Source organism: Mesoplodon densirostris, chromosome 11 (assembly GCF_025265405.1).
Source record: "Mesoplodon densirostris isolate mMesDen1 chromosome 11, mMesDen1 primary haplotype, whole genome shotgun sequence".
NCBI lineage: Eukaryota > Metazoa > Chordata > Mammalia > Artiodactyla > Ziphiidae > Mesoplodon > Mesoplodon densirostris.
The window spans coordinates 78614996-78641538 of NC_082671.1; the positions used below are offsets into that span (position 1 = coordinate 78614996).

The following is a 26543-nucleotide window of genomic DNA, read 5'->3' on the forward strand; positions in this document are numbered from 1 at the left end:
ATATACTAACTCCTTAGGAAGATGCATTTCTATTGTACCACCACGGAAGAGCAAAGTCAGTCTCTGCCCCATGCTTCCTGCAGACTGGTGGGGGAGATAGATCACGAACAGGTAAGCAAATGATTAGGTAATTACAAATTAAGAAAAGTGCTGCAAAAATAAGGCAAAGAATTCTACGTGTTGTCTGCATTTCCCGGGATATTTTTTGCATGGTTACTGCCTTTGAACCAGATATTCCCAGAGAGGAAAATTTCCTCTGACATGTTCCCCCAAGCCCACTTCCTATGTTAGATAGCATTAAGAAAACAAATGGTGATCCAGTGACCAACGATCCAATTTCTTGTAAGATGCCTTTAACAGGGGAGTAGTTATTAATGACCTTAGGAAGTAAAGGCATTCTTAAAGGGTTGGAAAGTTTGTGGGCAAATCTTCATTTCCTTCACATGAGTGACGGTAATAATTGCAGTTTCCATGACTGAACACCTATGATGTACTAGCCCTGGGGCTGGATGATTCGGCATTCAGTTCTTCTAATCTCCACAACTGCCCTGCTAGGTAGGCAACATCACCCTTATTTTACTGATGACAAAAGTGAGGCTCAGATAGGTTAAGTAACTGCCCAAGGTCACACAGCTGGTAAGTTTCAAAGCAGGGAATGCTGCAGACTTTGAACCCAGCTCAGTGTGAGGTTTTCTCCACAAAAGCCATGCTGGCAGCTGAAGAGAACAGGTCTTAGTTTATGAAGAATTTAGATATGGGTTGGGTGTGTCCGCAGGTAACACAGTGGCCATGGGCCGTTAAGGATGGCAACGCCCCCCGCCCCGACCGGCCGACCTTGCCGTCCCCTTGCTGTATTCGCAGGTGGCATGGGTGTGACAGAACTGCACGTAGGGCCCGCAGGCTGAGGCCGGCTTGTGGCAGAATCTCCCGGCGGAGCCGTCCCTGCAGGTGCCGGGGAGACAGGCGCCGTCACTGTCAATTCTGTTGTCACACGTTCCGAAACTGCACAGACACCCTGGAAGGGAAGGAAGAGGGCCATTCAGGGCTTGGGGACAAGCTTAGCAACGGGCACATGGGTCGTGGAGGACAGGATCCCCTCTCCTCACCCCCCACTCACTCCTGTAGGTGCAGAACCCTGGGCTGAGACGCAGAAGGTTCTAGACGCTATTTCTCAGCGTCTTTCTCGTGTGCCAGGACAGCTCTCGGTGAGAAGAGCTTGGTCTTCGGGATGCTTTGTGTGTCTGTGTGCGGGGGGCAGGGGGAGGGTGGGTTGTGATGGTGTGAAAGAGGCCAAGGAGCTCAATTTTCACCTACTTCATGGTAGGAGAGTTTAGTCTGGAAATTTCTCACCTTTTCCTGAAGACATTCTGGAAGTGATTTCTCCTGCCGGCACAGCCTCTGATGTGTGGCTTACATATTGGCGCTTGACCCTCCATCACAGCAAACCAATGCTAACTCATGTCCAATATTTGCACACTGACCTTGTTCTAGGCATTGGGCCAGCCTTTAACCTGAACCCTCTCATTCAGAGTCACCAGCCTCAGGAGATAGGTATCAATAGTTTTACCATGCCCATTTTCCAGATGAGGAAACGGAGGCCCAGAGAGGTAAAACAAATTGCCTGACTTGCTGGCAAGTTCCCAAACAGGGACTGGAACTCAGACCTTCAAATTCCGTTAGTGACTATGAGTAACCAGCAGATCAGTATATCGACTGGCATTTCCACTGTCTGTTATCACCTTAAACTTTAGCTGCTAACTTTGCTGTTGATTACAGGTATTTAAAAGTTGCAACGTGAGCCAGCATATCAGACTCAGGCTCCTCTGCATGTGGAAGTGAAAAGAACATTCTGGAGACTCTCAAAGGCAGGTGGCAAGGATTTGGGGGCTTGAATGTGATCAGAAATGAAGGAATCTGTGGTTTTGCCCCAGAAGGGACTGATGGGAAAGGGATTTGTGTCGGGGCTTGGAGCCAGCATCCAGGAAAGAGAAACACAGTGAGGGCTGGCAAAGCACAGCTAGGTTTAAAACAAAGAAAACTTTTCATAAACTTTTAAGAACGTCAGGGCTTGGTTAGCAAGGAACAAGACCCCAGAATGAAGAGGAAGCTCCCCTGCACGAGGCGGTGGGCAGCAAGAGACCTGGACAAGAGGCTTTGGAGCAGGAAGCCACCGTTGCTGCCCAAGCCTCGGCATCGTGACTATTAGCTTCATAAAAATGCCTATGTCAACAGGCTTTGGAATAAACCCCTGTTTTTTTCCCCCTCAGAAACCTTATTTGGCAAAAAGAGCATTGGACTAGGATCAGTAGCCACAAATCTGCTGGGCTCTGGTGTCCCATCCTTCTTGAGAGGTAGCCGTGAAGATCAGACAAGGTAAGAGAGGAGAGGGGTGGTGTGTTTTGTAACAGATGAGTGGAGTTAGGAGTGATTGTAATAAGAATGTTTTCATTTATTGATTATTTGCTAGGTGCATGCTCTGGGCTGAAGTCCTAAATCATGATCTAACTTAATCAACAACCTATGAAGTGGGTACCAATATTGTCTTCATTTTATAAATGGGGAGGTTAAGCTTCAGTGAGAGATTTTTTCCAAGGTCATAGAGCCAGTAAGTTACAGAGTGAAGATTTTAACTTCAGGTTGGTTTGACTCCACAGCAAGCTCTGATCTATTCATTTTTTTTCTATCAAGTTCTAATCTTAGCTTAGAGAGATGTATATTTCTATCTATGTACTTAAATATTCACATGGTGTTATTTTTAAGAACATAATGTGTTTTCTAAGATTATATAACTGCATTTTTTTCAATGCCTAGTGTTGTGGAACTTTCTACATGTTCTATGAGCTTCTGGACATTTATATCACTGAACTTAGCATAACAGCAACAGTACCAACAATAATAGATAATAATAACAATAATAGATAATAATATTGGTAGTGCATACTAGGTGCTAGGCATTGTTCTAAGGCAAGTGTTTTCCATTTATAACTTGTACTAACCTTACGAGGTAGTTACTATTATTATCCCCATTTTATAGATGAGGAAATTGAGGCCTAGAGAGGTGTAGTAACTAACCCAAGGTCGCACATTTAGCAAAGGGAGGAGCTGATGGAAGAGGACTGCTTCAAAGATGGGGAGTCTGTTTTCTGATATGGAGCCCACGATCACTTCAGGTGTGTGGGGAAACCCTAAAAGACTGGTTTTCAAAGTGTGGTCTTGGGCCAGCAGTGTTGACATCTCAGGGAACTTGTCAGAGATGCAAATCCTCAGGTACCACCCAGGCCTCCTATCTCAAAGCTCTGTGAGTGGGGCCCAGCAATCTGGCATGTGCACTGTTTGGGACCCAAGTGCTTAAGAAATACCCTGTGATAAGGGCATCCACCAAGCCAAGGGGCACCTGATACCAGGACTGCACTGCAGTGTTGCAGGGACCCCGGGTGGGGAGCAGAAGGCAGCTCAGGAAACGACACTTACTTTTGTCACACCGAGGTCCGTATTTACTGGGGTCCGAGCAGAACTGACACTGGGAGCCCTGGAAGCCATCCTGGCAAACGCATGTCCCATTGCCGTCGAGGCCGTCGGCGCACTGCAAACAAAGGCAGGGCCCCTGGCCGTCAGGACGACAAGCCCCCGACAAGGAGTCCCAGATGCTTTCGTTTCCTGGCCTGCTTCTTTGACTCAGATTCAATTCTGCTTGAAATGACTCTTTGGGACCCACTGTGGAAAGTGGAGTCGTGGATATCAGGTAGGAAGCTAAGACAGTGACATATGGGTGTCCTGAGCCAGGATTCAGAACTTCACAGGAAGTCATTTGGTCGGGGTCGGGGGCTGTCACAGTGGTGAAATGGAACCTCTAAGCAATGCTGAAGGGGCAGCCCGATAAACCACTAACCTTCAGAATGAAGGCAGGCCTTTCTCTCCAGATGCTCACATGCTCAGCTATGTGACTCCAAACGGCAGTGTTTCTCCCTTCAGTGTGAGCATTTTACCCCTCATCTCCCCAGCTATTTCAAGGTTAGATTTGTACTGACTGACACGTATCAGAATTGGGCTTGGGTCCGGGACCACCCAGGTACAGTAGTTAATTTCTAGCAGCTTCGCCCTATTCCCCTGGCCTGTGTGGTGTCCCCACTTGGTGGTCATGCAGTTTTTTCTTCCCCTTGAAAGAGGCATATTTTCAATGTGGATTTCTTATATGTGCTGATCCATAATTTCCCCATATGAACCACAGCTACTATTACCTTTGTATGTTTAGCCCTGGCCTCCACGCTAGATGAGTTAAGTTTTGGCTCTTACATTTCATAGGTTTTGCAGATGGGCTAAACATTCAGGACTTCCCTGGGGGTCCAGTGGTAAAGAATCTGCCTTCCAATGCAGGGGACATGGGTTCAATCCCTGGTCCAGGAACTAAGTTCCCACATGCGGTGGGGCAACTAAGCCTGCGCGCCACAACTACGGAGCTTGCGCACCTCAGCTAGAGAGCCTGTGTGCCACAAACTAGAGCCCACGTGCCAGGGAGCCTGAGTGCCACAACTAGAGAGAGAAAACCTGCACGCCACAGCTAGAGAGAAGCCCATGCACTGCAATGAAGATCCCGAGGGTCGCAACTAAGACCCGAGGCAGCCAAAAAAAAAAAAAAAAAAAAAAAAAACTTAAAAAAAGCATTCACTGGGCAGTGCTTTTTTTTTTTTTTTCTTAAGAATAGTAAAATCTCGGCCCTAAAAATACTTGGAGATCGGGCTTCCCTGGTGGCGCAGTGGTTGAGAGTCGGCCTGCCGATGCAAGGGACACAGGTTCGTGCCCCGGTCCGGGAGGATCCCACATGCCGCAGAGCAGCTGGGCCCGTGAGCCATGGCTGCTGAGCCTGCGTGTCCGGAGCCTGTGCTCCGCAACGGGAGAGGCCACAGGAGTGAGAGGCCCGCGTACCACACACACACAAAAAAACCAAAAAACTTGGAGATCAATGCAGGCCAATCCTGCTATCTCCCACGCTGGGAAACTGGGGTCCAGAGAGTCTTGCTGAGTTGCTCAAAGTCATGCCATCAGCAGTAGGAAAGCAGAAGCGACATCACTGGACACCCTTCCCCCTGCCACTCCCCCAGGCAAAATTCCTTCTCCTGCAGACACCCTCTCTTTTTTTTAGCAACTGATCTGTTTCTTTTACTCCGTGGGAACAGTGACTGGCATAGTATCATTTCTTGGTTTAGTGGTTTTAAAAATTATTTTTTGACTTAACACAGGTCAACCTCAGCACTCGTGAAAAAGTAAGCCTCAGTCTTGATCACCTGCCCATTCCCGGAGCATGGATTCGAGAAGCCTCCTGGACACTGGTTGCAGTCGGGCCCGTAGAAGCCATTGCAGCACTTTGGTATCTGAGAAACAAAATGTGTGTTGCCTTTTGGAATCCCAAGCAGAGTGCCAGTTCCTCAAAGGAAATATCAATACATTTCAATTTCCATTACGATCACAAACAGTATCATCCCCCTCCCGCCCTTAGGAGCGTGACTTTTTCTCTTGCAGATGATGGCGTGGCTTGTGCTCAGCCCCCTGTTCACCACAAATCTCCTGAGGGCCACCCCAGGCTGCTGGCCTGGCTCTGGCACTGTGAGAGCCAGATAAAGGCTTGGGCTCATGGAGCCCGTGTTCCATCTAGTCAGGGAAGAGACGATAAATTTAGAAGAAAAAAAAAAAAGAGGATTTCAGATAGCAGTAAGTGCCGGGAAATCCAAGTGCCGTTATCAAGTGGTGGCAGGTGGGAGCGGAGGTGTGGGGAGGTTGGCGGGGGCACCGTGGATCGGGCGGTGACAGAGGAGATGAGGGTTGGATGGAGACCTGAGAGATCAGTCAGTCCCAAGAAAACCTGGAAGAACATTCTTCCAGGAGGGAATGGCAAAGTCACACCTGCCGAGGTGGGAATGAGGGTGAGAGACAGGCCAGGGACACTGCAGAGGGTGGGCCATGCAGGGTGGTGTCAAGGGTGTGGTCTCCATATTAAGCACGATAGGAACCATGGGATGAATGGACGCAGGGAGGGGGTGACCTGGCCGCCATGTGGGGACTCTACCCTTCCCTTCCTTTGCAAGAAGACATGATCAAGGCCCCAAGGGCAACCTGTGACTCACAGACCCTGGGGCCCAAGAGCTGCCCAGCCCTGCGGGCTTCTGTGCAGGCCTTGGTGGCCTGGATAAGGGCCCCGGCCACACACAAGCCTCACCTTCACAGTGGCATTACAGTATCTGGCACAGCCAGTCTTCAGGCTCCTGATTCGGCCAGTGTAGACACATTTGCGTACGAAGAGTGTCTGGAAGAAAGCCAATGAGGAAGATCATCGCAGTCTGCATTTTGAGGTCCTCTGGGCCTGACTCGGCTTCTACAGACACTAGGCAATCTACTTCTGTTTTACTGTCAGCGCTAGGAAAGAGCGCTAGAGCACACAGCACACCCACGGCCCAGGCAGAGTTGTCACCCTGTTAAGCCTCTGTTTCCTTGTGGGAAGAATACAGGCCAGGGTTTGCACGACGCAGGGCATAGGTACCTTTCCGTCCCTTCTCATGCCCTGGAAGACATTGTTAATCAATCAGGGAACATGTTCCTGTGCGTCCAGGATGTGGCTTAGCCTCCCCTTCCAATTAATAACCATCCTTAACCACTTCCTATAGAGAAATGTTGGAGCAATTAGAGACTTTCCTCCTAATTTGTACAAAGATCCACCAAAAAAATAGTGAGAGTCTGAGTTTTCCTCTTAGGAATTGTGGGGTATAGGGGCAGATTTCTTTCTATTCTCTAACCTCTGATACCCACTCAGAATTACGGAGAACTACCATTTATTGAGAACCTACTAGGGTCAGACACATTGCCTGTATGAGGTCATCAATCTTCAACTCCATGTGGATATTTCTCATCCCTTTTTTATAGGTGAGGAAACTGAGGCCCGGACAGGTTAAATCCTTTTTCTTAAGAACACTGATAAGGGGCAGGTCGAGAGAATGGATCTTACCACCTACTAACTTTAGGATCTCAGAGGCAAGTCACGCTGTCTAGTGAGCCTCAGCTGCCTAATCTGTGAAACAGGACAAAAATGCTGATCTCAAGTTTTGTGCTGAGCATTTAGTCCATGGCTCAAATTTTATGTTAGATAAAAATTGACATGGAGGTACTCCTTCATCTTAGGCTCCTACTTAAGAAGAGAGTAGTGAAAACCATGGGCAGTAAAATCCTAAAATCTTAAATGTCTAAAGGAATTCTGAGGTCGATGAGGAAGGACCATTCAACCCCCTTGTTGGCTGTCAGGATAATTAGCCAAGTATAGACCATGGGAACCTGGGAGGGGCAGTTTAGGGGTTCTCTTGGCTCTGACCCACGTGTCCCATTTTTTCCTTTCCTCTCTCCCTCCTTCCTTGGGCTGAGGCAATGTAGGATTATGGTCTGCGTGTACCAGCTGTGTGACCTTGTGGGAGGGCTTTTATGTTTCCTCGCCTTAGTTCCCAGGTTACACTCTGGTTATAACGTGCCCCGCTCATAGGTTTGCTGCACGATGCACTTAGAACAATGTCTGGCACACGGCACTCACTGGGATGCCAGTCACCACAGTTTCCTCTTCCCTTCTCCCTGTCCACATCCCCTGGTAGACAGCATCCTGCAGGACTCAGGGGTGATGGCTTCACTGAGCAAAATAAATATCTGAACACCTGTGCCTATTTAATTTTCATGTTTTTCTTTATGAAATGCTCCACAACAGGATGGTGTTAAAAAAACTCATCACCTTCTTTATAATAGCGATCTATTCTAGTGTGGAATGAACTGGCTGGTTGGGAAGTTCTTTCTTAGCATGAACTTGGAGGCAGGAATTTCTATCACCAATTTTACCTTAGAACACGTTGCTTTTGCTACCAGTAGAGTATTTACTTGGCATATAAATTATGCCAAGAGAAATTATCTGTTTTCCTTTTTAGATTAGAGCTTCTCAAGACCAAAACAAAACAAAGCAGTATCTTATTCATCTTTATGCTCCCTGAACCAGATCTATAATCCTCAATAGATGTGTGCAGAATTCTATCAAGCTTGACAAGGTTTTGACGGTCCTGGTGTCATTTTTCTTGATATTTCTTGTATTTCTCTCCAGAATGATGCTTGGGAAGAGCAGATACAAATGAAGCGTAACAGAACATGCCACACCCAAATGTGCCACTTTGGCATATGGATTATTTTGTGCTAAAGGCACTTGAAAAATAGCAGATACAAAAACAAAAAACAAAAACACCTGTATAAGTTTAAGATGTACAACATAGTAATAATGATTTGATGTAGGTATAGATTGTGAAATATATTTCACATTTTAGTTACTTTTCCACAGTTACCTGTCTTTGCTCAACATACTATATAAACACTTGGGTTTTGCTGTTTCTCCAGGTCTTCATTCTCCTATGGAAGCTCTTATGTATGTGTAAAAACCTGTGCTTTTCTCCTGTTAATTTGTCTTATGTCAACTTAATTCTCAGGCCCGGCACAAGAGGGTGAGGGTAAAGCTTTGCCTCTCTTATGCAAACACTGGATTTTATTTCATAGGGCAAGTAGAGAGGGAACATTTACGGAGTGGCTATTTGATTTAGGCATTTGCACTTGGAGTTTTATCTGTGCTAATCTTGCTGCTGCTAGTGTTGTTGATATTATTATTACCATTTGCAGATAAGAAAATTAGAGTAAATATGTGAAGCAACTTACCTTGGATAAATGAGCAAGGACTCAAACACAGATCTATGGGCTGTCTTTCTACCATCCCCCCAGATATAGCAGGCTAAGAGCTAACCGTATGTTATCCCAGCTGGAATGAATATCTTTTAAGAGGGGAAGATGGAAAGGATGAGAAGCCACACCAGTGGGGTTGCTTGGGTGATGTGTGCTTCCCTGAAGCTGTCACACTCACTGTGGGCTCAGAGTCGGCGGGGCATTTGCTCCAATACACCAGGGAACAGCTCACACAGGTGCCCTGGAAGGAAAGACTGCAGGTCAGTACGGGCGTCCCCGTAAGAGGGAGGGGCAGGTCACGTGTCTGGCCTCACGCATCCTCCCTGCGAAGGGGTCCCACTAGTGTGCCACTCTCGGCCTCTCTCCCCGCCCCTACTGCCCCTGCACCAGAGAGAAGGAATTTGGGAGAAGGAAGTGGGCCTGCTCAGAGCAGCCCCTTCCTCATCCTCTTTCAGGCTCCGACAGGCCTCAGGCTTCTGGTCGACCCTCGGCCGTGTAGAGCGGCGCCTGCCACTGAGGGGACACTGCACTTGCCCACCTGTGCCAGGGATGTAGTACTAGCATTGGCCACAGGCTCAAGTCCCTGTTCTCCAATTAGCTTAGCAGTAACGAGGCTGAACATGGAATCTCTGCCGTTCAGTCTCCTGGGCTTCTTCCTCCACTGGTTCTGAATTCGGGAGGAAGAAAAGGGGTGTGCGCCTCCAAATCTCTCCAGATCCATTCTCTGACCTTCTCTACCGTGTTCTGTGCTCCAGCAGGTAAACCCTGAAGGATGGTCTCTTGGGGCCCCTTGCCAGTTTCCAACTGGCCTCGGTGAGGTGCCAGCAGAATATTGGTGGGTAGGGGGAGGACAAGGTCAAGGTCTTTCTTTCCGGCTCCCTCTCTGCTCGAGCACCGTTCCTACAGCTCCTCACAGATACCTCTTCTTCCATTCTCCCCAGTCTCACTGGGTTCAGGTAACCCCAACCCCTCCCCACCACTGACTCCCTGGTGGTAATGGTTTCCTGCCAGTGCTTCTCCTCGGATGCCCCAGCATCATGTGCTTGCTTCCTCAGCCCTGCCCACCCCTCTGTAGCAGCTTCTTCATTAAAGTCTCTTAATTTGAACCCTTGGGATAAATTCTGCTTCCTGCAGGGACCCTAACTAGTACAGAGACTTATTAATGAAGCCTCTAAGATTCAAACATAAATGCCCAAAGGCAGCTATGGGTTCAGCCTGCTGAAAACTGAGACTTCTAGAAGAGACCAGCTGCTTCTACTATTTACTAGTTCTCAATACTTTCCAGAGAATACATTTGTACTTTTTTTTTTTTTTTTGCGGTACATGGACCTCTCACTGTTGTGGCCTCTCCTGTTGTGGAGCACAGGCTCCGGACGCGCAGGCTCAGCGGCCGTGGCTCACGGGCCTAGCCGCTCCGCGGCATGTGGGATCTTCCCGGACCGGGGCACGAACCCGTGATCCCCTGCATCGGCAGGCGGACTCTCAACCACTGCGCCACCAGGGTAGCCCCATTTGTACTTTTAATAGACCTAATGGAAACCACCCTAAACCACACAGAGCAGACTGATTTGACTTTAAACCCAGAGAAAAGAGTAAAAGAAGACCTCGGTCTAAGGCAGCTACTGGGAAGCCCTTCTGATTTAACCAAAATTCTTTTGGTTGTGGCTCAAACCCACATCTTAATTCTTCTCTTTGGGGAGATGGAGAACAAGTTCTTGAACAACCTGCAGAAAAGACTCAATAGGAGTCAATAATTAGACTTGTTCAGAGCTCCCCCCCCCGACCCCATCCCGAGCAGCTGCCATTCAAGTTCAGGGGAGGAAGTCTGGAGGATAAGAGCAGCCCTAACTCTATGCCTTGTTGCAGGGCTGCTCTGTTCTTGGTTGTTCAAAATCTTGTTGAAATTTAGTTGCTCTGATTAAAACCAGCTGAGCCAAAAAGTTGCAATGGAAACAGGAAACCTTGATTTTGGACTTCTGGCTTCCAGAACTGCGAGAGAATACATTTTTGTTGCTTTAAGCCACTCAGTCTGTGGTGACTTGTTACGGCAGCTCTAGAAAACGAACATAGCAGGGTAGCAACTATCAATGTGGAAACTCCCCCAGGAAATTTGGTTCACGTTTGATGAGATACGACCTCAGAACCTCCTGCCTCTTCACAAAGACGGAGAGGCCTCCCGAACGCGGCTCAGGTGTGAAACTATCCTCGTCAGCCCCCTCAGAACGGTGAGGAGAGAACGGTCTGCTCTAGGGGGCTGTTTAGGGTCCTCCCTGAGCTGCCTAGTTTTCTTACCAGTTTCATCTCTCTCTTTGTTTCGTCACATCGGTGGGGCAGGATGGGGACGATGGAGGGAGGAATGAGGACTCCAGTCAGTGTGTAAATCCGGCCGTTTTTGGCAACGACCTCCATTTCTTCCATTGCCACATCATTTGCCAGAATCTGTCCCTGGAAAGAAGCAACGGCATCTTTCATCCTTCTGTACTGAGCAGCGCCAGAGGTCCCCAGGCAGAGCTGAATGGTGGCGACCTCTCGAAAGAGCCTTCAACTTCACTTAGCTTTCCACTGAGTGGAAGACTGTGATCAGAAGAGCTTGGCTGACAGGGAAAAAGATGAGTCTGTTGAATGAATTCCTGATTGACTCCAAGCAAGGATGTCCTTGCAGATATGGTCCCTGCCGGTGCCGGACTGGGGAAGAGGCATAACTATTCCAGCTCTGCAATATGTTTGCTAGGAGACCTTGGGCAAACTGATTTAACCCTGTGGTGAAATGGGGATCCGCTCATTCAGATACATTTAGTGGCCTTGTACTAGACTCTGCTTGAGGGTCCGGGGAGATATCAGGGAACAAACCCAGACAAGTTCCTGCTTATGCTGTAGGCGAGGGAGCAGAAAATGAACACATCAGCAAAGAATTCTGATCTCTACTTTCCTCCCAGATCTGCTCCCCCAGCAATATTAATGGCAGTGCCATCCTTCTGGTGGCTCCAATCAGAAGCTCAGGAGTCATCTGTGACTTCCTCCTTCCTCATCCCCCATCCAATCCATCAGCACCTTCTGTTGGTCTGCCTTTCAAAATACCTTCAGAATTCAACCACTTCTTACCAGGTCTCTGCTACTATCCTGCTCTGAGTCACCATCATTTTTTTTTTTTTTGCATTAAAAAGATTTTTTTATACCATTTCTAAAGGCTACTTTCCATTTACAGTTATTAGAAAATACTGGCTCTATGCCCCGTGTTGTACAATACTTCCCTGAGCCTGCCTTACACCTCGGCCTGTCTCCCCACTACTTGCCATCCTTCTTCTCTATTTCATTCACCTCCTAACCGGTCTCCCAAAACGTATGTCTGATCATGTCGTTCCACTGCTCAAATCCTCTAATGGCTTTTTATCTCATTCAAAGTAAGAACCTACATCCTGGCCCCAAGTTCTCAGGCCATGTGTGACCTGACCCCACCTCTCCTTCTCCCTCCTACCGCCTTGCCCTCCTCCTACCTCTCTCCTTTCCTCCCTCTGTTCTGGCCCCGAGGACCTTGCTCTTCCTCAACCCGATCAGCATGCACCTTGCTTCGCACCTTTGCACTTTCTGTTTCCTGTCTCTGGAATGCTCTTTCCCCAGCTATTCACATTGCCTGTTCCTTCATTTCCATCAGGTCTTGGCTCACATATTTTCTTCTCCATGAGGATTTCTTAGACACTTTATCTAAAACATCAGCCCCACTCCCACGTTCTAGTTCCCATCCTTGCTTTGCTGTTTTTTGACTCAGCACATACTACTCTCTGATATACGATATATTTAACTCACTTATTATCTATTGTCCTATGTACTAGAATGAAAGTTCCATGCAACCAGGGACTTTTATCTGTTTGCTTACTGGTCCAACCTTGAGGGCCTAGAATGGTGTCTGACACATCTGAGGTACTCAGCAGAAACTTGCTGAGAGAATTCCCTGGTAGTCCAGTGGTTAGGACTCAGTGCTTTCATGGCCGTGGGCCTGGGTTCAATCCCTGGTTGGGGAACTAAGATCCCACAAGCTGTGCAGCTTGGCCAACAAAACAAAACAAAACAAATAAAACCAAAACAGGGACTTGCTGAAAGGATGACAGGGCATCATCATCACAATCCAAAGTGAATCAACAGGAGACATAATCTTTATGCTGACATATTTCTGCTGATATTACAACCCTGAGAAGTTAGCAGAATAATACTCTGAGTTTCTTACATAAACTCAAAGTTTGAGTTTCTTATATAAATCATGTTCCCTCCCACCTCAGGGCCTTTGCACCTGCTCTCCCTTCTGCCTGGAAATCTCTTCTACTCATCTCTGCCTGGAACTCTCTTCTACTCAACTCTGCCCAAGTTCACATTTACTCATCCTCTGAAGCTTGGCCAAAGCATCATCTCCTGACTGAGGACTTCTAGATTCCCAGATCTGCTTGGTCTCCTTTGGCTGTGAGCTCCCACAGCCCTCTTGACTTCCTCTTGGGGCCCCTATTTATAATTGTAATTAAATAATTAACTGGTCATTAATTAGTTGCTTAAAGTTGTTTTCCTTGATGGGATGTAAGCCTATTTTTTTCACTGCTTTATTCTTGGCTTCTAGTTCAGACTCACACATGGAGTTGCTCAGCAGGTATTTGCTGAAAGACATAACAAATGAATGAAATAATCATAAAGAGTCGAAGCCTGTGAATCAGTGTCGAGGTAGGATAACCCGATGAACAATCATAAGCAGAGAAAAATGCATTTGAGCAATGACGTCAGCAGTAGAGTTTTCACCTACGTTGGCAGTTGTGTTAAACCGTATGATCTGGTTGGCCATGCTCCTTATGTGAGGGGTCGAAATGAGGGCAGCCACTTCTAGCTGCAAGAACAAGAGAACAGGAGAGACACTGAGAGCGGCACCCAAATCCTCACTGGAAAAAATAGCTTGAAAGCTTATGAAATAAGTGACAGGAGCTTTGAGGTCACGAGTTTTTGTGGCTTGGTCACGAGTTTTTGTGATTTCTTTGATGACAGGCTCATTATTCACTGCTCAGCGTGTGCTCAGAGCACCAGATAAAGAACAACTGTCACACGTTCTCTAGCACTAAAATATTGGAATTTAAGGTCAGATATCTTGAAAGCAAGGAAAAAATACCACAGAAAAGTGGGGCTGACCTGGGTAAAAGGGACAATATGGTATCTGACGAGTTCCAGAAGCTTCCGAGATCCCTGCAATGGAATCAAAATACTTCTTTAGTCACTGAGGAAAACACAGATTTCCCTCTCTTGTTCAAACTTCCTCAAATGACTTTGGACACTTGGTCAAGAAAAACAAATGACCCATAATCTCTCTACCGGGAAGTCCAGGGTGAGAAAAGCCCCATCCCCCGAACAGCTAACATTCACCAAATTTTTACTTTATGGCAGGGGCTATTCTGAAAACATTATATGCACATCTCATTTAAGCCTCCCGACAGCCCTGTGAGGTGGGGATACTACTGACTCATTACATGTGTGATAACACTGAGTTTTAAAGCCATGGCCAAGGTCACAAAGCTAACTTAGGATACAAGCCGAAGAAGTAACTCAAGCTCTCAGTCACCTTGCTCCATCACCTCTCTCCATGTCTAAGGCTACATTCCAGGTTTTCTAAGGCAGCCTCAGTTTATGATTGTTTCACTCTCTCTAAATAACCATGTGCTTGTCAGGCCAAGTACTGGTTATTTAGGAACAGACAGTCCTTGTTAGGAATATCTGGCCAGGGCTCTTTCTCCTGTGTTCTCATGGTACATGTCCATCTCGCCGTCAAGGCCCTTTCCAGGATTTCTCATGCTTCAGGAAACAGAAGCAGCAGTGGAGAAAAAAAGAGAGTCTTGGGACCCTAAGCAGGAGGAGCAGTCCCCATACGGGTGCCCTGGAGACCGTGTTCAGAATTGAGGAACACAGAGCCGCTCTCTCTGGTGGAAGGCGGCAGCAACAGTGGCGGTCGGCTGTGGTATGTCTGTGGGGTTACAAGCTTCGAAGCGCTGAATTCTGCTACTTCAGTGGCACTGCCACGGTTGCTCTATCTTGGAAAGGAGAAGGATTACAAATCAAGATCATCATAACCTCCAAGAAGCTGACCATGCTAGGGACATGTTCCAACAGCATGAGGTCCCAGGTGGAGAGAAAGCCCTGCCGAACCTGAGTTCCATTCACTCAGACCCCTCTCTGCATTCCCCCTTGGCCCCTATGCCAGGGGAATTACCTGTAAGTAGAGTGACCGCACATCCTGGTTTGTCTAATACAACCCTGGCTTTTATACCTATCCTCCTGGCAGCGCCATTCACTCTCAAAAGGGTCCTGGTGTGGACACTCATCAGGCCACCCTATCTATACATCAATAGCATTATGTGCAGGGCAGGGTTACCAATAAGAATGTTGAAGTTGACCACCAGTTGGCCAGCCCTGGAAGTGATGGTTTCTGTAGCTCTGGTTCTGTTACTATGAGACTTTGAGTAAATCACTTAGCCTCTGTGTCTTGACTTCCCCTTACAGCTACTTTATGGTACCCGGAAGTGAGGACTTGCAGGCAGAAGCAATGCTATTACACGTTTGGATGCTAAGTGGCAGAAAGGGTGGGAAAAAGTGGGGACCACTGGAAAATATCAGACAAAAGTACACTGCAAACTCCCAGAAGGCAGGGACTGGGTCTGTTACTGTGTCCCCAGCCAGCATAGTATAGGGCACACGAGAGGACCTACATAAACATTTGTGCCAATAAGTTAAAACGAGGAGGGGAAGAGTCCCGAGAAGGGCACTGAACTGGACCTCAGGAACCCGAGTTTAATTGTGGCTCTGCTTCTGTGTGACCTTGAGCAAGCCATTCAGCACCTCTAGTCTGCAAAACAACAGGGTTTGAATGGGCTCCTTCCACCCTCTAATTCTATAGAAAGACCTTATCAACTGGATAATCCACTTCTAAAGCCTCAAGAATTAATTGGCATTGGATCCTTTTTACAAGAAACAGGAGAATGAAAGGGACAAAGGAATTGATCAGCATCACTCTGCCACCGTGTGTGCCTGCCACCTTATCTGGCTGGGGGCCATATCATTCAGATAGAGTTTAGTCCAGTGAGGCTCAGGTGGACAGGATGTGCTTTCAGGTGCTGTCGTTGGAGAGCCTTTTGGTGCAGTGCATTCTTGCCTTTATGAGGACATTCACTTCCTACTTGCCGTTTTAGATGAAAACCACCACCACCAACAAAAACCAAGCCTTTTGGTGCCAGAGACAGAAAGGGAAAGCTTTTCTACCAAATTGTGACTATGACTTTGAACTCTGTAAATTCACCTCTTTTTGCCCCATTTAGCTTGCAAGGTCTTTGCGAATTGGCAAGGGCTGGTCTCTCGCTCCCTTTGCTCTTATTTCTGTCTAGTTTGGCGATGAAGTCATAAGCTGGGGCTTGTGATCCATAGCCATGGTGTCTGCAGGGATGGGATGGTTCAGAACTGAAATTTTGCTTCAGAGAGAAGCAGAAAGATACACTGGAAAGGAAACGATGCATTCCCAAAGCAGAATTAGAAAGTATTCTTCTAATGAAATCATTTTTTTTCCATTTCATTGGCATAACTGATGGGGATCTTCTTGTCTCCAGCTGAGGTTCCTCCCTGAAGGCAAAGCTAAAGGATGCTCTTAAGATGGGTGGAGAGAGAAGGAGCTTCCCATAGATTGAGGAATTTTAACCCACACTGACTCTGGACCAGAGAAACTGGTAGAAATGATTGTTCTATTCCTCATCTAGAAGTTGAAGTGGAAAAACTGTTTTAGACTCAGGATAAAGAGACTTGAGGTTTTATATGCTTTGCGAGCAGAAAGATACTGCCTTTGAGAGAAATGAGATTGAGAGCCAGGGGCAATGGTGTGCTGGTAAATTCCTTCTATGGGGAAGAAAATAAGCCCTGATTTATAGTGTTGGCCAATTGCCATGGTGTCAATATTCCTACCAGAGGCTGATTTCAAGCTACCAATGGGATCTCATTGAACCGGAAGAGTCATAATCTACTCTTGAGAGCCTGAGTGAAGCAGCTCCAGTCACCACTGGAAGGAGCTACAAGGAAAAAGACAGGAGCTTCCCGAGCCAAGGTACTTGACAGAAAAGCAGGGAGGCTGATCTTTTCTATCCTAGTCAAAAGGCTTTGTTTTAATTTTAAATGTACCCGACTAGGTGTCTGAGAACTCCTGTATTATTATTAAAAATATCTGTATCAAATTAGAAGCTGTGCATTCAGAGAAGCCATATCATCTCAGAATTTTAATACCTTTCCAGGGGAGAAATGATTACTTCTTGGATTTAACATTAAATATGAATGTGAGTTCTAAAGAGAAGAATGTTCGTTTTCCTGTAATAGCTAGGTTTCAGGAGACTTGAGTGTGAATCATATTTTTAAAATAACACCCTAGTTTAAAGGCACTGGGAAATCTGACTTTTAAAATGGAAACCTGTAGCAAATCTTCACATATCAATACGTTTAACATCTGTTTGTGATGTAAGAGATTACCTTCTGACTTAGCTCCTTGATACCTATTTTTTTTTAATCCTAAGTATTCTGAATGCAAGATATCCTTGTAGGTACCTGAAAGTATTCCAGAAAGGGAATGTGAGCCTCTTCATCATTCAGGCGACAAGTTTCTGAGTGCCAAAAAGCAGTGGGACCTGGGATACCTGAGTTAGAAAGTTGGTGCTTATCAAAATGTCGATTTCTGGGTCTCATTCCACTGCCATGGTATCAGAACGCTTGAGGTGAGCTTCTGGAATCAGCTTATTTAACAAGCTCCATGGGTAATTCTTTTTTTGTTTTGTTTTTGCGGTACGCGGGCCTCTCACTGTTGTGGCCTCTCCCATTGCGGAGCACAGGCTGCGGACGCGCAGGCTCAACGGCCATGGCTCACGGGCCCAGCTGCTCCGCAGCATGTGGGATCCTCCCGGACCGGGGCAGGAACCCGTGTCCCCTGCATCGGCAGGCGGACTCTCAACCACTGTGCCACCAGGGAAGCCCGCCATGGGTAATTCTTAAGCATACTAAAGTTTGGGGATCACTACTCTAAAAGATTCAGACCCCCCTCCTTCTATATAGTCACCACTGATCTACATGAGGCCATAGGGAGTTGTGCCCCATTGCCAAGGTGGTAGCAGGGCCTCAAGGTGCTGAAAGAAAGCCTGGGGTCCTTCCTGTAATTTCACTATTTAACATTCGAATGAAAAACATTCCATAATTAGCTAACCTTCCTTTCAGTTTAAGGCTGATATTTCTGGAAGAGGAAACACTTTAAATGGTATCAGTCATTTATACCCTAGAGTGAGAGAGTAAAAAATCTCCTTTCTTGAGGAGGACGTGAGAGAATTGAAGGTTTATGGTGTATAAGGAGAGGGTTATTGTGGAGAGAACGGAAAACAACAGAAAGGAGAGGTGGGAGCCCCTAAAAATCACATTTATTCCTTTTAAGTTTAGCCTAGACCTGGCCCAGAATGCCCTATATTAGGCTTCATTTTCTAGATGATTTTAGAGATATAGGGAAGTTAAAATTATGATCTTGCTATTAAGAAATATTAGAAGAGCCAGGACAAATCAAACCAACCATTCAGAGCTGGGGTTGCAAATAGATTTTACTTCCTGTGCCCAGCCTGATCGACTGGTCTATAGCTACTTGGAACTCTACTGAGGAGATGGTAGCCACATCTAGGCTTAGCTCCAGAGTACTGTGATTGATTAATGATGTCTGCCTTTGTTTTGCAGAAGGGTAGATGGTGATACGTGTGCTACTTATTTGTCATCCTTAATTTACAAAAAGCCTGTATGGACAGAGACTGAAGCAGTGATCCTGACATGACACCATTAGAGTCAGTAGGATACAATACCTCCAAAGAAAGGAGATAATCGAGAGCGCCATCCTTCATGTTATTCAATGCTTCATCACTTGGAACGAAAACGGTATATGGTCCACCAATCCCATCCTCATCTAAGACATGTCCCACACTGGTTTCCTGCATTTGAGAAATGAAAATTTATATCTGCAACCTATCTCAGATAAGTATCTGAATTCCCCAGGAAGTATTTACAATTGATACCCCCTGCTAATTTGACAAAGGACTGGACATAAAACACTTTCTAGAAATTCATGAAAAGTACATACCTCTAACAAAGATCTGAACTTGCTGTATCTTGGTTGTAGCATTGTCATTATGGTTTGCTAAAAAAGAGACATCTTGCTTAAAATTCAGTGAAAAAAAAATAAGGTGGTTTAGGAAATATTTAGATGGCTCTAACATGAAAAGACTGATGACAGAGTTTACATGTAAGTGTGGATCTCCTCCATAAAGCACAAGGGGTAAATTTTCACAACAGCTGGTCTGAGTTGTCAGGTGTGACTATGAAAAAGGTCACAAAATCAACATCTTTCCTACACTTACTATATGCCTTTCTTTCTCTCTCAGACGTGCCCAGAATTCTGCTAAAAACAGAAATTATCCCGTTTTCCCCATGGTTGGGATCCTAGTACAAGCACATAGTGCTGGCATTCATTTTCTTCTTGGGAGTGACTCTCCAGGGAGCAAAGGGAGATGGATTTGAGGTGACGTCCCCTTTACCTGAAATATCTCACCTCAGTATTGCTCTCAAACGTGGGCGCCACCTTGTCCATGGCTCTGTCGAGGATGTGCAGGAGCCCGTTGGAAGCAATTATGTTCCCTTGTATAATTTTTACCTTCTTTTTGCCTCCATAGAGTTTAAGCTTCAGGTGACTGTCCTAAAACACCAAGGAAAAATAAAAATTAATGTGTGCCCTTGAAAAATTGAGCACTGGATTAGAAGAAGTCTTAAATCCTTGGGTTCTGCTATTTATTGGCTGTGTGATCTTGGATGAGTGACTTATCCCCAAAATGGGAATGATGGTTTCTGCTCAGTTGAGTTCACAGGTCTTTCATTAAGATCAAATAAGATAACATATGAAATCACTTCTGACTACCAGTGATTGCTAAATGAGAATAAGGCATTATAGTCTCCCCGCCATAGATGGCAAGCTACAAAAAGGCCCCAAACTATTCAATTTATCGTAAATTCATTACCTACTTAAGTGTTTTGGACAGACGAGGCACACAATAAAACATATTTGTTGAATGAATAAAGGAATGAATGCATGTCCTTGTGAGAAAGGAAACCACATCTTCCTTTGTCTGTCTGTCCGTCCAACCATCCATCCATCCTCTCACACATACAGTACAACCCACTGTTGAAGGATTCAGGCTTTGGGGTCAGGCAGACCTGCTTTTGAATCGTGGCTCTGGCTCTTACTGTGCAACCTCTCAGTTTTCCCATTGGAAAGGCCTTCACAGGGCTGTTGTGAACCTTATGTAACACAAATCCAGATTTACCCCAGTACCTTGCATGTAGTAAGTGCTCATTAATCTATCAACTATTGATATTTGGTGAAATGCAACAGGATAGGTCATAACCCCTCCCCCCATACACACTCTCTCTGTTGACTGACCATGTGCCCTTCAGCTCAGTAAAATCACAAACAGAGTTATTTGCGAAAGAGTGGGGAGACATTTAAAAAAAAAACAGAATTAATGCCATTAGGAGAGATGCAATGTTGAGCTGGAGAGAATGCATAAACCCCGGCAATCTAAAACAAACAATCCATTTCCTTTCGTAAGATGAGTGCTGATCTGGCTTTCTGCTGATGCTTCCAGGAAAAAGGTTTACTGTAAATTTCTCCTTCCTGCTGGCAGTTGAATGATGGTTGCCTTGAAAACTAATTCAGACCAGAGCAAAATCACTTTACAATTCCCTTTCTGTAACAGTCCACCCCTCTCCTACCTGCCCCTTTCCGGTGTTGCTGTCCATTTTTTTCCTGTGTAGGGAAGTGCTCTGACAAATAAGGAACAAGGAAAGAAGTTCTTCGGAACCTTTCATGACCCCCGGACACCAAGAGAGAGCTGGCTATGGCCATCGACTCAGTGAGCAGCTTCATTCTGGGAGTGAAAATCAGAGAGACCCTCACCTTATCACCATTGAAGATTTCCCCTGACTTTCCGGTCAAAGTATAGAATGTGTCTGTATTATTCATTTGCTCGGTGCTCATCTGCCCAGCAATTATGTGGAGTTTCACAAAGTACTGAGCAGCTTCGTTATTCAGCAAAAGCTCTTTTACCTGAGAAAAGAAAGCCGATTCCTTCAGTCTGTACTGTGGTTCGAAGGGAAAAATGAGGTTTGTGATTCAGGTTATGACTTGTTTAGCATCAAAAACATCAAAGTTGGGCTTCCCTGGTGGTGCAGTGGTTGAGAATCTGCATGCTAATGCAGGGGACACGGGTTCAAGCCCTGGTCTGGGAGGATCCCACATGCCGTGGAGCAACTAGTCCCGTGAGCCACAACTACTGAGCCTGCGCGTCTGGAGCCTGTGCTCCACAACAAGAGAGGCCGCGATAGTGAGAGGCCCGCTCACCGCGATGAAGAGTGGACCCCGCTTGCCACAACTAGAGAAAGCCCTTGCACAGAAACGAAGACCCAACACAGCAAAAATAAATAAATAAATAAACTCCTACCCTCAAAATCTTCTTAAAAAAAAAAAAATCAAAGTTAGTTCACCCTGACTTGAGTTTGGGCTCTTTCAGATACAGATGACTTTCCCAGAGATAAGCTGCCCTAAGCCAGGCCTTAAAGGGAGCAGACATCTGGAGGTGAGGCACGGTATGCTCTCAAACCACAGGGGGTGCTCTGGGAGGGAACCGGACATCGCGGGGAGAGCATAGCGCTGGGGCTAGGAGGACCAACGTGGTTGGCAGGGGCTGAGGGGTCAGTCATCTTGAGCCCAGGAAGCAGCTGGGAATGAAATGTGAAATTGTGTGAAAAGACCCAGTAGAGCAGACCGATGGAGCTTTTGAAGAGCAAAATTAAGATTTTCGAAATCCTTCGGATCAAACTGACGTTTTGTCAATATTATATTGTCAACAGTCACTCAGAGACCTTTTCTCAACTCTGTGTAAATTCAATCTGTATATTAAACAAGAGACCACATGCAAAGTGTCTAGCCCAGATGCCTTCAATATTCACTAGTTCTCCTTCCCCACAGGTGACACGTGAGTGCATCTCTGAAGATTAATGACAGATGCATCTTGGACGGATGAATGGTGGTGGCATATTAGGAGGAGAGGGTCTGAAACTCGCTGGGTGTTAACTGAATGCAGCACAAATTATGATCACAAAATATCTTGGATATTTTTGTGATCGTATATAAACCAATATAAACCAATTTCACGCAAATCAGTGTGTTCATTACCTACATTAAACCAAATCTAACTATTGCACCAATACCATGGGAAACCTCCACTGGGCACTATGGGTTTCACTCCCACTGGTTGACATTATCTGAGAGAGCAGCTGCTCACACTGAAGACTACAATTCTCTTCTAGTTTCCCTACCACTGTTACCATTTATGATGATTTTAAAGAACAAATACCTAGCTGGTATGTTAATTTAATTCTTTCTGTGGGAAGTGAGCAGTTTTGCATTATGCAAATCTTATTTATCACGTGACTACAGTTGAGAACCCTTAGTGATTACCCTTGAGGGGTAATGACTGCAAGGGGGCATTGGGGGAGTCTTGTAGGGAGCTGGAAATGGTCTTGCTAGATACCTCGACGTGCACTTTGTGACAGTTCATTGAGTTGTGCACTTACTGTTTGTATACTATCCGTAAGGACGTTTTATTTTGCTCAAAGAATTTTACAAAAAAAATTGCCATCTCATCATCAGTAGGTTTAATTTTAATGGGTTTCCCACTTTAAATAAAGAGGGTACTGTCTACTAAGGTGTTTTTTTTTTTCACATTAGTCCTTATTTATAAAACAAGGTTATTTAAAATACTTACATTGAATCCTTTTAATCCCTTGTCTGTCGGCAGCAGCACGGTAAATGGTCCCAGGTTACTCAGTGGCCAAGCATAGGCTTTGTCTTAGGAGTTGAAATACACAAAGAAAGAAAACACCAAATGGGCCAGTAGCTCATGAGGAGTAAAATCAGGCAATGCCCCTTGTGGTCCACTTAGACCCTCTGACTCCTGAGCTTCTCCGTTCTAATTGGTATTACGCAGGCCCTAGGTGAACTGGGAAGCTAAGAATGTGAGGCCCCCAAGTGTTCCTCACGACTGTGCTATTTTTCCTGTAGCCACAGTCTTGACTCAGAGATACCCTGGGATGAGAGGTTCCATGAGGCCATGTGACAAAATCCTTGGGCAACCCCTGCCTCTGTGCCCGACTTTCTGAGCTGTTGCCATCTCAGTGAGTGAAGATGCAGCCCTTGCTCCATCAGGGCCAGCTCAGAAGAGCCTCATTCTTGGGACATCCCTGGTGGCTCAGTGGTTAAGAATCTGCCTGCTAATGCAGGGGACATGGGTTCGAGCCCTGGTCCGGGAGGATCCCACATGCTGTGGAGCAACTAAGCCTGTGCGCCACAACTACTGAGCCCGCGTGCCACAACTACTGAAGCCCGTGTGCCTAGAGCTCGCGCTCCGCAACAAGAGAAGCCGCCGCAATGAGAAGCCCACACACCGCAACGAAGAGTAGCCCCGGCTCGCAACTAGAGAAAGCCCGTGTGCAGCAACGAAGACCCAATGCAGCGAAACATAAATAATTAAAAAAAAAAAGAAGCGCCTCATTCTTGGTTTAATGCTTTGTCGTTGCCATTGTGAAATGCTCAATACTTTTTGAACAGAGAACCCCTGGTCTTTTCATTTTGTACTGGGCTCTAGAAATTTTATAGCTGGTCCTGTTCCATGCCCCTGGGGAGGCGGGGACACCAGGATGGGCTCTGTGCTCTCACCCAGGAGGCAGTGTGCCCCGCACCTCATAAACCGGGCATGTGACAGGGTGACTGGACTTTGTCCAGGGAAGTGCCTAAAGGACACTGTCCCCCTTGTCTGTTCTCACTGATACTCTAAGAGTGTGTAGAGGAAGGTGGGAGAGCCCTGAGGTCTGCCAGTAATGCCTGACTCCCTGGGGGCTGTCCTGCAAAGAGCGGGTCATTTGTGTAGGAGGCACATTATTTGCACTGAGAACACAGCACTGACCAGCGCGGAGCACTTCCTCCTCCGCCCGTGCTCTTTCTGGGAAATCATGCTTGGTGACTGGTCAGTTCTAGATACTGATATTTTAAGGATTCTGTTGATTGCTCAAGCCTGTGTTTTATTTCCTGTCGACTGGCAAAATGTGTGTTTTACTGGAAATCTTGTCTAACGATGTGATCAGCTATATTTCATTCTTATGGGAGTGTGAGGTCATGACCTCTAGAGGGTGTTCGGAAAGGCAGGAGGGTGTTTTAGGCTGTCACCCTGCCTGGGGGTTGGCAGAAAATGTGTCACTATAGACTGTTAGTGGTTGGGGGACCAAGGATGCTAAACACCCAGTGATATGTGAGATGGTCGGTCGCACACCATTAAGACTCTGCCCCACATTCAAATGGCACCTTCGCTGAGGAGCATGGATAGTGCCTCCCAATACTACCTGCCAACATTGTTTCCCATCTGGAGGCCCCATAAGGTCAAGGGAAAGAGGATGGATTCCATCCTCACATCGGTAGCTGCCTATCTCACTGTTGTTGCAGACCTGTTAATTGACAGTGACCCCGGGACCTTGTCCTTAGCTGCTGCATTGCTGGATCTCTTGGCACTAACTCTCATCTCCTTGGAACAGCTGCTTGTCCTTTTCCTCCCACTTGCCCTTCCTAGAAAGGGCTGATACCAATAGACAAGACTTGCCAATCCTGCACACCCCTTTCTGAGTGATTGTGTGCCTGGCAGATGTCCTTGCCCATCAGAGGACTGCGCTTTCTGTGGAAATGTGCACCCATGGCTGTGTACCCAGGAGTGAGATGAAAGAGGTCAGCCTTCCTTGCCATTTTCCTCTGGGTTCAGTGTTTAATTCTCTGAGTCGCTCCATGATGTTTCCATAACACGTCAAGCCATCGCCAACGTAACCTTTGCGGCAAGCGCATCTACAGAGAGGGGGAAAACACATTTTCAGGGTCTCAAAGCCATTGGATGTTGACGTCATACAGTCCAAAACCCTCACTGTGCAGATGGGGAAGACTGGGACAGTCAGACTGGATGCTCAGAGCGGGACAGAGACAAGGCCAGAAGAGTGGGACAAATACAAGTGAGCATTCCTAGTGTACTGGCTGACATAGAGCAGCCCCACAAGAAATGAATATTTAGGGCTTCCCTGGTGGCGCAGTGGTTGAGAGTCCGCCTGCCGATGCGGGGGACGCGGGTTCGTGCCCCGGTCCGGGAGGATCCCACATGCCGCGGAGCGGCTGGGCCCGTGGGCCATGGCCGCTGAGCCTGCGCGTCCGGAGCCTGTGCTCCGCAACGGGAGAGGCCACAACAGTGAGACGCCCGCGTACCGCAAAAAAAAAAAAAAAAAAAAAAGAATATACAGAGTTATCTAGTGTTTACGTATACACACATAATTTATTAAATATCCATTTCTATTTTTTCTTTTTTCTTTTTTTTTTTTTTTTTTTTTGCGGTACGCGGGCCTCTCACTGTTGTGGCCTCTCCCGCTGCGGAGCACAGGCTCCAGACGCGCAGGCTCAGCGGCCATGGCCCACGGGCCCAGCCGCTCCGCGGCATGTGGGATCCTCCCGGACCGGGGCACGAACCCGCGTCCCCCGCATCGGCAGGCGGACTCTCAACCACTGCGCCACCAGGGAAGCCCTCTGTATATTCTCTGTCTCAGTCTTTTTTCAAAGCATAAGCAAGAGCCTGTGTATATCAGAAGCACTAGGAGTACTTACTATAAATGTAGAGTCTAGGTCCCCACTGCAGAACCACGAAATCAGAATAAGCTGCTGAAGCCAGCCTCAAGTAAAGAGTCAGAGCTGTGGATCTGCTTGGAAGACTCTTCCCCTCCCTTTCCTTCCTGAGGTTTCTGCTCAACTGTGCCTTCCTAGGGAAACCTTCCTTGATTTTCCAACCCCTTCCCCTTTGTAGATTGTGTCACCCTTAGTGTGCCACGTAGCTCCCGGTGCCATGTAGGTCTTTTCTGCAGCACCAGTCCCAGTTGTAATTTCATCCTAACCTGTGTGGTTTTTTGACTAAGATCTGCTTCCCCATCTAATTTGAGAAAAGAGTAAGGACAAGGGCTATGTGTGCAATTATTCACTCTCGTAATCCCAAGATCTAGTACAGGGCTTGGTCCACAGTAGGTATTTAATTAATAGTTGTAAAATAAGTAGTAATTGAATTAAAAGAAATATGTAAACAATGAAAGTCACAGAATCGTATATGATCGTTTAGGTTCACAAAAGAGAAATGGAGTTAAAGATGCAATTAAAAAGACACTAGCAGTGGTGTGCTGGTAGATGTTAGACATCCAGCTCTCCAGGGGGAAAAAAATAGCCCTGATTTGCAGCATTTGCCCATTTCCCATGGTTCATACTCCCACCTTGGCCAATCTCAAACTACTGTGACACTAACCAGCCAGCACATTCCTGAAAACTTAATCATTGGCTCTTGTGACTCAGTAAGCCCTGGCTCTAGCAAACCACTGCTACTTGGCAAAGATTGGTTGACAGCTGGCTGAAATTGGCAAGTTGCTTAGGAAGGTGACATTCTCCAAAATCTTGGAGATAAGTGAGGAACCAAACAGGAGACAGGGGAAAAACATTTCAGAGAGGAGAGAGGCAGGGATGCTGTGGGCATGCATACCACAGAGGTGGCTCATGTTTAGGACAGGATTCCAAAGAACAATTATACACTCGCTAATCCATCTGTGTTTCT

At 46.5% G+C, this 26543-nt stretch overlaps 1 protein-coding gene across 1 annotated transcript in view; it reads right to left on the reverse strand.

Annotated features, from left to right (window-relative positions):
* STAB2 (stabilin 2) overlaps positions 1-26543 on the reverse strand; it is a 155785-nt gene that overhangs the window by 84612 nt on the left and 44630 nt on the right. Inside the window, exons 10-23 of the mRNA XM_060112405.1 lie at positions 24624-24757; positions 22638-22720; positions 20768-20917; positions 19367-19510; positions 18899-18955; positions 18624-18749; positions 13903-13956; positions 13526-13606; positions 11035-11187; positions 8921-8983; positions 6212-6298; positions 5283-5369; positions 3472-3583; positions 835-1015 (exon numbers count right to left, since the gene is read on the reverse strand). Coding sequence (XP_059968388.1) covers positions 835-1015; positions 3472-3583; positions 5283-5369; positions 6212-6298; positions 8921-8983; positions 11035-11187; positions 13526-13606; positions 13903-13956; positions 18624-18749; positions 18899-18955; positions 19367-19510; positions 20768-20917; positions 22638-22720; positions 24624-24757 — 1512 coding nt within the window. The remainder of the gene's footprint in view (positions 1-834; positions 1016-3471; positions 3584-5282; positions 5370-6211; positions 6299-8920; positions 8984-11034; positions 11188-13525; positions 13607-13902; positions 13957-18623; positions 18750-18898; positions 18956-19366; positions 19511-20767; positions 20918-22637; positions 22721-24623; positions 24758-26543) is intronic.